A 12,158-nucleotide genomic window follows, 5' to 3' on the forward strand; every position below is an offset into this window, starting at 1 on the left:
GCTCACCAGAGTTCCTCTGCACTTCTCTCTTCGACTTCTGCCAAGGATCGACCGCTGACTGCTCCAGGACGCCTGCAACACTGCAACAAAGTAGCAAGAAGACTTCCAGCAACATTGTAGCGCCTCATCCTGCTAGCTTTCTCGACTGTTTCCTAGTGGTGCATGCTCTAAGGGCTGTCTGCCTTCACCCTGCACTGGAAGCCATGAAGAAATCTCCTGTGGGTTGAGGGAATCTTCTCCCTGCCAACGCAGGGACCAAACATCTACATCACCGGTTTGCTGGGTCCCTTCTCATCTTGACGAGCGTGGTCCCTGGAAAACAGGAGCTGGTTCCAAGTGACCCCAACAGAAGAGTGGCCCTTCTGTCCAAATGTGATGGAGGTAAGTCCTTGCCTCCCCACGCCAGACAGTAATCCTGTGTACTGCGTGAACTGCAGCTGCTAGGGCTTCTGTGCACTTTTGCAAGACTTCTTTTGTGCACAGCACAGCCCAGGTCTCCAGCACTCCGTCCTGAATTGCCCAACTCGCTGAGTACATCTCCGACTTCATGGGACCCTCTTTTGTTGTGCTGAGATGACCACCGTGCTCAGATTTCTTGAAAGCCTGTTCAGGTACTTCTGTGGGTGCTGTCTGCTTCTGCATGGGCTCTCTCTGTTGCTGAATGCCCCCTCTGTCTCCTCCTCCAAGGGGCAACCTACTGGTCCTTCCTGGGCCCTCGCAGCACCCAAGACCTTCAACCACGACTCTTGCAGCTAGCAAGGCTTGTTTGCAGTCTTTCTGCGTGAAAATAACTCTGCATTCTCCAACACACCGTAGGATTGTGTAGGAGGATGTCCTGGCTTATAGTGAGTACCTTGTGGTACTTACACCTTGTGCCAGGTCCAGTTATCCCTTATTAGTAGAATAGAGGTGTTTTCAGCAGCTTAGGCTGTTAGAGGTAGCTATGGCAAAGCAGCTTAGGCTGAACTAGGAGACATGCTTATATCATATAGCACAATAGCATAAGAAAACACAAAACTCAGCGTTACTAAAAATAAAGGTACTTTATTTTAGTGACAATATGCCAAAAGTATCTCAGAGGATACCTTCACTTAGGAGGTAAGTAATATACACAACTGATATGTACACAAACCCAACACAGGTAAGTAACAGTAAGAAAAGTAGTGCAAACAACATAAAATCACAATAGGATAGGGGCAACACAAACCATATACTCCAAAAGTGGAATTCGGATCACAAATGGACCTCAGGCCTATGGTAGGTTGCAGAGGGTCGCTGGGACTGGGAGAAAACAGTAAGGGTGTCCACAATACCCCACCCCAAGACCCTGAAACGTAGGAGTAAAGTTACCCAACTACCCCATAAAGACAGTATAGTCGTGATGGGGGATTCTGCAAGAACCACAACTGCTACCAAAGCACTGAAGACGGATTCCTGGACCTGAGGACCTGTAAATGGAGGGGACCAAGTCCAAGAGTCACACAAGTGTCCAGACGGGCAGGAGCCGACTAAACCCCGGATGAAGGTGCAAAAAGGCTGCCTCTGGGTAGAAGAACCTGAAGATTCTGCAACAACAGAAGGTGCCAGGAACTTCTCCTTTGGTCAGAAGATGTCCCACAGCATGCTGGAGGATGCAGAAGTGTTTCCTTGCAGAAATACCGCAAACAAGCCTTGCTAGCTGCAAGAGTTGCGGTTGAGGATTTTGGGTGCTTCTGGGGACCAGGAAGGACCAAGATGTTGCCCATTGGAAGAGAAGACAGAGGGAGCGCTCAGCAACTCAGAGAGCCCCAAAAGAAGCAGGCAGCACCCGCAGAAGTACCAGAACAGGCACTTAGAACATCTGAGGACAGCGGTCAACTCAGAGTCACAAAGGAGGGTCCCACGACGTCAGCGAGTTGGGCAATGCAGGATGGAGTCCTGGGGACACAGGCTAGGCAGTGCACAAAGGAAGTCCTGGAAAAGTGCACAGAAGCCGGAGCAGCTGCAAATCACGCATTACACAGGTTTGCTGTCTGGCGTAGAGAGGCAAGGACTTACCTCCACCAAATTAGGACAGAAGGGCTACTGGACTGTGGGAGACACTTGGACCAAGCTCCTGTGTTCCAGGGACCACGCTCGTCAGGATCAGAGGGGACCCAGAGGACTGGTGATTGTAGGAAAATACCATCTTGCCTGGCATGTTACCCCCATATTTCACTGTATATATGTTGTTTTAGTCTATGTGTCACTGGGACCCTGCCAGGCAGGGCCCCAGTGCTCATAAGTATGTGCCCTGTATGTGTTTCCTGTGTGATGACTAACTGTCTCACTGAGGCTCTGCTAACCAGAACCTCAGTGGTTATGCTCTCTCTGCTTTCCAAATTTGTCACTAACAGGCCAGTGACCAATTTTACCAATTCACATTGGCATACTGGTACACCCATATTATTCCCTAGTATATGGTACTGAGGTACCCAGGGTAATGGGGTTCCAGGAGATCCCTATGGGCTGCAGCATTTCTTTTGCCACCCATAGGGAGCTCTGACAATTCTTACACAGGCCTGCCAGTGCAGCCTGAGTGAAATAACGTCCACGTTATTTCACAGCCATTTACCACTGCACTTAAGTAACTTATAAGTCACCTATATGTCTAACCTTCACCTGGTGAAGGTTGGGTGCAAAGTTACTTAGTGTGAGGGCAAATTCCCCGGACTTTGTGAGTGCGGGGACACCATTACACGTGTGCACTGTACATAGGTCACTACCTATGTACAGCTTCACAATGGTAACTCCGAACATGGCCATGTAACATGTCTAAGATCATGGAATTGTCCCCCCAATGCCATTCTGGCATTGGGGGGACAATTCCATGATCCCCCGGGTCTCTAGCACAGAACCCGGGTACTGCCAAACTGCCTTTCCGGGGTCTCCACTGCAGCTGCTGCCAACCTCTCAGACAGGTTTCTGCCCTCCTGGGGTCCAGGCAGCCCTGGCCCAGGAAGGCAGAACAAAGGACTTCCTCTGAGAGAGGGTGTAACACTCTCTCTCTTTGGAAATAGGTGTGAAGGCTGGGGAGGAGTAGCCTCCCCCAGCCTCTGGAAATGCTTTGATGGGCACAGATGCTGCCCATCTCTGCATAAGCCAGTCTACACTGGTTCAGGGATCCCCCAGCCCTGCTCTGGCGCGAAACTGGACACAGGAAAGGGGAGTGACCACTCCCCTGACCTGCACCTCCCAGGGGAGGTGCCCAGAGCTCCTCCAGTGTGTCCCAGACCTCTGCCATCTTGGAAACAGAGGTGTTTGTGGCACACTGGACTGCTCTGAGTGGCCAGTGCCAGCAGGTGACGTCAGAGCCTCCTTCTGATAGGCTCTCACCTCTCTTGGTAGCCAATCCTCCTTCCTAGTTAGCCAAACCTCCTTTTCTGGCTATTTAGGGTCTCTGCTTTGGGGAATTCTTTAGATACTGAATGCAAGAGCTCACCAGAGTTCCTCTGCATCTCCCTCTTCCCCTTCTGCCAAAGGATCGACCACTGACTACTCAGGACACCTGCAAAACCACGAAAAAGTAGCAAGACGACTACTAGCAACCTTATATCGCTTCATCCTGCCGGCTTTCTCAACTGTTTCCAGGTGGTGCATGCTCTGGGGTAGCCTGCCTCCTTTCTGCACCAGGAGCTCTGACGAAATCTCCAGTGGGTCGACGGAATCTTCCCCCTGCAACCGCAGGCAACAAAAGACTGCATCACCGGTCCTCTGGGTCCCCTCTCAGCACAACGAGCGTGGTCCCTGGAACTCAGCAACTCTGTCCAAGTGACTCCCACAGTCCAGTGACTCTTCAGTCCAAGTTTGGTGGAAGTAAGTCCTTGCCTCCCCACGCTAGACTGCATTGCTGGGTACTGAGTGATTTGCAGCTGCTCCGGCTCCTGTGCACTCTTCCAGGATTTCCTTCGTGCACAGCCAAGCCTGGGTCCCCGACACTCTAACCTGCAGTGCACAACCGTCTGAGTTGTCCTCCGGCATCGTGGGACTCCCTTCTGTGACTTCGCATGGATTCCGGATCACTCTTTTTCCAAGTGCCTTTTCAGGTACTTCTGCGGGTGCTGCCTGCTTCTGTGAGGGCTCCCTGACTTGCTGGGCACCCCCTCTGTCTCTTCATCCAAGTGGCGACATCCTGGTCCCTCCTGGGACACAGCAGCATCCAAAAACTTTAATCACGGCCCTTGCAGCTAGCAAGGCTTGTTTGCGGTCTTTCTGCATGGGAACAGCTCTGCAAGCTTCTTCACGACGTAGGACATCCATTCTACAAAGGGGAAGTTCCTAGTCCTCTTCGTTTTTGCAAAACACCAAGCTTCTTCCATCCAGTGGCAGCTTCCTTGCACCCTCAGCTTGCATTTCCTGGGCTCCTGCCCACTCTCGACACTGTCGCGACTCTTGGACTTGGTCCCCTTGTCTTACAGGTAGTCAGGTCCGGAAACCCACTGTTGCTGCATTGCTGGTGTTCGTTTTCCTTGCAGAATCCCCCTATCACGACTTCTGTGCTCTCTGGGGGTTGTAGGTGCACTTTATACCTACCTTTCAGGGTCTTGGGGTGGGCTATTTTTCTAACCCTCACTGTTTTCTTACAGTCCCAGTGACCCCCTACAAGCTCACATAGGTTTGGGGTCCATTTGTGGTTCGCATTCCACTTTTGGAGTATATGGTTTGTGTTTCCCCTATTCCTATGTGCTCCTATTGCAATCTATTGTAACTTTACACTGCTTGCATTACTTTTCTTGCTATATATTGTGTATATATCTTATCCTCATACTAAGGATACTCACTGAGATACTTTTGGCATATTGTCATAAAAATAAAGTACCTTTATTTTTAGTATATCTGTGTATTGTGTTTTCTTATGATATTGTGCATATGACACCAGTGGTATAGTAGGAGCTTTACATGTCTCCTAGTTCAGCCTAAGCTGCTTTGCCATAGCTATCTTCTATCAGCCTAAGCTGCTAGAAACACCTCTTCTACACTAATAAGGGATAACTGGACCTGGCACAAGGGGTAAGTACCTCTGGTACCCACTACAAGCCAGGCCAGCCTCCTACAGTGAGGCAGAAGTTTGGTGCCTGCGTTGGCAGGGGGAAGATTCCGTCGACCCACAGGCGATTTCTTCTTGGCTTCCAGTGCAGGGTGAAGGCAGACAGCCCTCAGAGCATGCACCACCAGAACACAGTTGAGAAAGCCAACAGGATGAGGTGCTACAATGTTGCTGGTAGTCGTCTTGCTACTTTGTTGCAGTTTTGCAGGCGTCCTGGAGCAGTCAGCGGTTGATCCTTGGCAGAAGTTGAAGAGGGAAGTGCAGAGGAACTCTGGTGAGTTCTTGCATTCGTTATCTGAGGAATAGCCCAGGGGAGAGACCCTAAATAGCCAAAAAAGGAGGTTTGGCTACTGAGAAAGGAAGCTTGGCTACTGAAAGAGGTAAGCACCTATCAGGAGGGGTCTCTGACATCACCTGCTGGCACTAGCCACTCAGAGCAGTCCACTGTGCCCCAACACCTCTGAATCCAGGAAGGCAGAGGTCTGGGACACACTGGAGGAGCTCTGGGCTCCTCCCCTGGGAGGTGCTGGTCAGGGGAGTGGTCACTCCCCTTTCCTTTGTCCAGTTTCACGCCAGAGCAGGGCTGGGGGATCCCTGAACTGGTGTAGACTGGCTTATGCAGAGATGGGCACCATCTGTGCCCATCAAAGCATTTCCAGAGGCTGGGGGAGGCTACTCCTCCCAAGCCCCTCACACCTATTTCCAAAGGGAGAGGGTGTAACACCCTCTCTCAGAGGAAATCCTTTGTTCTGCCTTCCTGGGACTGGGCTGCCCAGGCCCCAGTGGGGCAGAAACCTGTCTGAGGGGTTGGCAGCAGCAGCAGCTGCAGTGCAAGCCACGGAAAGCTGGTTTGACAGTAGTGGGGGCCATATTAGAGCCCCCAGGATGCATGGAATTGGCTTTCCAATACCAGATTTGGAATGGGGGGACAATTCCATGATCTTAGACATGTTACATGGCCATATTCGGAGTTACCATTGTGAAGCTACATATACGTATTGACCTATATGTAGTGCACACATGTAATGGTGTCCCCCCACTCACAAAGTCCAGGGAAGTGGCCCTGAACTATGTGGGGGCACGTTTGCTAATGCAAGGGTGCCCTCACACTTAGTAACTTTGCACCTAACCTTCAGCAAGTGAAGGCTAGATATATATGTGACTTATAAGTTACTTAAGTGCAGTGAAAAATCGCTGTGAAATAACATGTGCGTCATTTCACGCAGGCTGCAATGGCAGTCATGTGTAAGGGTTTGTCTGAGCTCCCTATGGGTGGCAAAAGAAATGCTGCGACCCATATGGATCGTCTGGAACCCCAATGCCCTGGGTACCTCGGTACCATATACTTGGGACTTATAAGGGGGGTCCAGTATGCCAATTGAAATTGGTAAATGTAGTCACTAGCCTATAGTGACAAATCTAAAGGCAGAGAGAGCATGATCACTGATGTTCTGATTAGCAGAGCCTCAGTGACACAGTTAGGCACTACACGGGCATACACATTTAGGCCACAAACTATGAGCTCTGGGGTCCTGGCTAGCAGGATACCAGTGAGACGGGCAAAAACATACTGACATACATGTAAAATTGGGGGTAGCATGCCACGAAAGATGGTACTTTCCTACACCCTGTCATACTACACACGGTTTGTATTTCTAAAGCACTTGCTTAACCTAAAGGGTATATTGACACTGGAATAAGAAACGTTTGTTACCCAATTTAATGGAAGTCATTTATCATACTCAGAAGCATGAAAAGGTGAGGAGGCACCCAGAGATCTGAGCCAATGACTAGAGAGTCCAATAGACTAGTGGAGTGGATGCATTAGTTCACAGAGCCACTATACCTAGCCCAGACTCTCTCCGTTCTCTTTCATGCCTCTCCATAAAGGATTGGGTTGGATTTGGTATTTATTGTGCATGTTCATGCTGTATGTGTTTGATTATATGTTTGTATGCATTTTGTACATTATTTGTGATGAAGTATAAATGCACATGAAGATGGGATTTAGATTTGTTTTAGAACAACTGCAGATGTTCTAAAACATTAATGCCCTTATAACGAGGATATCTTACAGACTCCAGGTCTGGATGCCCTTGTTCCTCACAGCTACAATAAAGTGGTTGTCAGATCACTGTTGACTTTGAACTGAACTAAAAGGACTGTGGCATATTATTAGTCCCTACTGCTACACCACATCTTTCAAGTTTAAAAATAGGGTGAGTGTGAGGTGGAAATATAATGGCAATGGTGAGGGAACTGGAATATTTTAGCATAAGAGCAGTAGAGGGGGAATCCTGAAACCCTCCAACTCTGATGCTGTTTAATGAAGACATTTAGAAAATAACATCCTGATCTTCTGGCCCTTCACTGGTAAAGAAGTCAAGTCAATACCATCATGATAGAAAGCTACTGAATATAAATGAATACACATCAAACATGGATTCCTGTTTTCAGATCCTTATGCTGCCACCCCAACTTGGAAGAAATCTCGTATGAATGGTATTTTAGGACACTATTAAAATAAATTATTAAGAGAATTTTGATACCATGCTGTATTCAAGAGGAGAAGGCATGGATGTCAGGAGATGGTTTGGGATTGTGGTGACAGATATAAAAGGATGGATGCCAGCCTATCGCATCGCTGTGGGGTTTAAGGGTAATGCATGAAGATGTCTAAGGTTAGGGTTACAGATTAATTTTTGAGTTGATATGGGTGTTGAAAAAGGACACTTGCTACATTTGTGTGGAGGAATGTGTATTGAATTAGCTAGTGATAAAATTGTCTTGATGCAGAAGGCCTAAGTACTCCATAGAACAGAAAAAATATATAGATCAACAGCTATTGCTATTATTTTATTATCTATTTTGTATTCATGTTGTGGAGTGATTAGATGGAAATGTTTGGTGAAAAACTCGTGGAAGGATATTAGCCATCTGAATTAGCTGACTTTGATGTAGATGTGAAATAAGGTGAGGGGATTAGATTCTGGACTGGCCAGTGAGGAATAGATTATAGGCATTAAAGGGCAAAGTATGAAGAGTATGAGTGTGTTTGTATATTGAAGCAACGTGAGTGATGTCTGTGAATGAACGACTTACCTGGTTGGGAGGGTCCTGAAATGATGAATGGTCAGAGTGGTCAGCTTTGTAGGGGACTGAAATGCCAAGTCTTACTTGGTACACTCTGTTCTCAATTGGCTACAGTTCAAAGAGGTACAACAAAGCGCCGATCACTGAGGTCTACATGGGCATGTCCTGTCAATGAAGAATCAAACTGCAAAGTGGTAAAGTCACCATGAAGCAACATGATCACAGGGACATAGTCAGCCAGAGAGCATCACAATTCACATGAGTACAAGTTGCCAGTAAGCAGAAGAAAAATATAATTTGCATGTTTTTGCAGTCCCATGGAAAATAGGAGATAAGGGGGCATTTCTTACAGCTGACAAATGAAAGGGAAGCAATTTACGCCAAATCTTGGCATACAGAATAAGATGATTTGTCATAATAGCCCAATATATCCATTGTATGTTGTCTGATGGAAAAATAAATACCTCTTCCATTTTGATGAGGAAGCAGTCAATGAAGTCTCGCGGAAAGCTAGGTTCAAGGGACTCTTGACTGATCTTCACCTTCTCATTAATGAAGTGCAGTAGGTCTTCAAGCAGTTTTTGTACATTGTGGTGAGGGCCTGGTATGTAACGCATGACATTTGGAAGTACATCCTGGAGCTGTAAAGATACACAAGAAATCAAATAATACAACAACCATATAATCATTGGGATCTTTAAAGGCATTCTTATTGAATGTGAATGTGAATCAATATCATAATATGGTAACTTTTAATGAATGTCTGGAATCAGTGACTATATCTTTCATAATTTCTATAGTTTTATGAGCTGAACATGACATTAGTCAGGCAGATGTTGAGTTGCTGGTGTACTGTACCTTCTGTAACTGCTGTACAAAACTGGGAAGAGAGCTTTACTGCCTAAATGTCCACATTTTAGTCTCTTCTAATCCAAATCAATACCTCAATTGCAAGAAAATACTACTTCTGTATTAGAGCATCAAGAGGTGGATTCACACAGGAAATCCAGACAAGATATGTTAAGAGACATCAAGTGTGAACTAAAGGGATTTCTTAGAGTATCACAGTGAAAATAGGGTCAACTGAAATGACAATTCTCTGCCCATTGAGAGCGGAGTATTTATTTAAAATGATATTTGATAAGAAACATACAGTGTGTTAAATACAATGAGAGCTTCTTGTGATCTTTGCTGCCTCACCTTGAAATACCTTTTTACAAAATTAGATACACAGTCATTACCAGGAACAACTTGCAAGAGCAGATTTCTGAAACTATCTGAAAAACAACGTAGAATAGTTTTGCTTGCATTTTCCCAAATAGCGACCTAAAATAATGATTGTATTTATATATGAGCACATTCATAGAATATCTAGCTTTACATACATAGTAAAAATATATTTTCGGTTAATGTTCACTGTGAAGGCATTCTATTCAAATAATATGATATGCCATATTTTTAAAAATGAAGGGCCTGATTTACACATTTTAGCACATCATCTGCGTCATTTTTTGACACAAAAGCAGCGCAAACTTACAAAATTAAATTATGTTTTGTAAGTTTGCGCTGCTTTTGTGTAAAAAAATGCGGCGCTAAAAAGTATAATGTAGTAATCACGTGAAGCTGGGAACTATGAAGGTGTTTATTCAAGACTCCTCACAACAATACTACCTCTAAGCATTTCTAACATTCTATGGCAAACTCCCGGCTGGTCCAAAGACCAACATTCTAAGGTAAGAAGGAGTGTACCATATTAAATATATATAGATACATTAAATGTGTACTCCTGTAAAATTTAACCTATATTACAACATACATCTCTATATCTATAAAAATACATATTTACAAAGACAGTAGAAGTTAATGTGTACCTAAATTGCTGGATACAATTGATGTTGTGGTATTTCCTTTCTCACATGCTCAGATGCTTACAACATATCTCCTTCCCTTACGAAAGAAATACAAAGTCCTTGTGCCATCTCGGTACTCTCCGGGTGCGGAAACTCCCACTTCTCTGAAGTGTACCAGAAGAGTGTTCAGTGTTGCCATGATAGCTGTATCAGCTTCACACCTGTCCAATATTCCACGATGGGGCACAATGCGGTCCATACTCCAAATTTTACCATCCTCCAACCTAACCACACTTCGATATACTTCTTTAATCTTAATAGGTTCAGAAAATTTGCTATCATTTCTTTGTGTACAAGTAGGAAGTCGGACCTTGACCCATTGACCCACATGCCATGACTTGTTTTTGGTTCCAAATTTGTTATTGTACCATTTCACATATTTTTCTTGTTTCTGCCGGAAACACTCTGCGGACACATCTCTTTGTTCACAAACATGTTCACCACCCCTTAACCAGTTTGGATTTAATTTGGTGCCAAGTTGCCTTCCCTTTAATGACTGGAAAGGTGTCAAACCTGTGGCAGTATTTGGAGTAGTGTGGTATGACCACAAAATCTGATTTAATGCTACTTCGCTCTGCATTCCCGATACTCTAGCTCTTTGAATACACTCTTTCAACATCCTATTCATTCTCTCGACCAATCCGTTTGCCTTTGGGTTGTACAGCGCTGTTCTGAAATGGTGAACACCCCACTTTTTGAGGAACTCTTTCATATTATCAGAAGTGAACTGCACTCCGTTATCAGTTACTAAGGTGGTTGGAATTCCTTCCTTCATAAATGCTTCCGTTAGAAAATTAATAGCATCTGCTGTGGTTATTTGACTTACTATCTTAAACATAGTCCAATGTGAGTGATAATCAACAAGGACAAACATGTAGTGACCCTTGCTCCCCAGATGACTTATAGGTCCCAAAATGTCAAGCCCTAGCTTGTCCCAGGGCTTCACCGGGATGTTTACAGGTGACAGCGGAACTTTACGCGTTGAGTGGGTTTTATCACTCATAGCACACGCCACACAGTCTTGCACAACCTTCTTCACCACACTATCCATCTGGGGCAACCAATACGTGGCACGCAGTTTATTTTTCGTGAGGCTTCGGCCCAAATGTCCTTCATGTGCGAGTTCCACCAATTTGCCCCATAATTTGCAGGGAGGTACGATTCTTTCCCCTCTCATCACTAATTCATTGGAATTATGTAGTTCTATTCTGACATTCCGATAACTCTTAGGAACTTCCTCCTCATCTTTAACCTTATCAGGCCACCCTTCGACAATTCTATCTTTGATTAGTTGCAAGGTTTGATCCTTTTCAGTTTCCTCCACCCATTCCTTCTTCGTGAGGCTAGCTAAATCCACCCACAATATAGGTTCGTACATTTGCGAATCCATTTTTGTTCCAGATTGCCCTCTTCTACTTTGTTATACCTGGTGGATCTGGATAGGAAATCAGCAACATTGTTTTTGTTACCAGGAACATACTCACCATTAAAATTATAACCTTCCAAACCTAACATCCACTTGGCTATACGTGGAGTCGCATGTTCCCTGCCTTGTGTAGTGAATATGTTGATCAAGGGTTTATGGTCCGTTTTGATCACAAAGCGTAAGCCCCATAAGACAAATTTGAAGTGTGTTATAGCCCAGAAACAAGCTAAAGTTTCCCTCTCAATGGTTGAATAATTTCTTTCTGCTTCACTTAGTGCTCTTGAGGCAAAGGCTACAATTCTTTCCTGCCCATTAGCTTGCTGAGACAACATTGCTCGCAAGCCTTGGCCACTGGCATCTGTGGTCACATACGTTTTTAGTTTAGGGTTGAATTTTCCTAAATGTGGAAAATGAATGATGGCTTCTTTGATATCACAGAATGCTTGTTGGCATTCACTACTCCATATGAACGAAGCATCTTTCTTTAAAAGTGTCCTCATGGGGGCTGTGACCATATCAGAATTCCGTACAAATTTCGCCATGTATTCGGCCAAGCCCAAGAAGGATCTCAGTTCTTGTTTGTTAGAATGGGCCAATGCATCTTTTACAGCCTTTACAAGGTCATTTTTAGGTTGGACACCCTCCTTTGTGATTTTGCGCCCCA

General features: G+C 45.4%; 1 protein-coding gene across 7 annotated transcripts in view; it reads right to left on the reverse strand.

Moving 5' to 3' along the window:
* LOC138259681 (cytochrome P450 2G1-like) overlaps window positions 1-12,158 on the reverse strand; it is a 584,827-nt gene that overhangs the window by 167,540 nt on the left and 405,129 nt on the right. For all 7 annotated transcript variants that reach the window (XM_069207561.1, XM_069207562.1, XM_069207557.1 and 4 more), the window contains one exon: window positions 8,623-8,799. In XM_069207561.1, coding sequence (XP_069063662.1) covers window positions 8,623-8,799 — 177 coding nt within the window. The remainder of the gene's footprint in view (window positions 1-8,622; window positions 8,800-12,158) is intronic.

Source organism: Pleurodeles waltl, chromosome 9 (genome assembly GCF_031143425.1).
Source record: "Pleurodeles waltl isolate 20211129_DDA chromosome 9, aPleWal1.hap1.20221129, whole genome shotgun sequence".
NCBI classification, from domain to species: Eukaryota; Metazoa; Chordata; class Amphibia; order Caudata; family Salamandridae; genus Pleurodeles; species Pleurodeles waltl.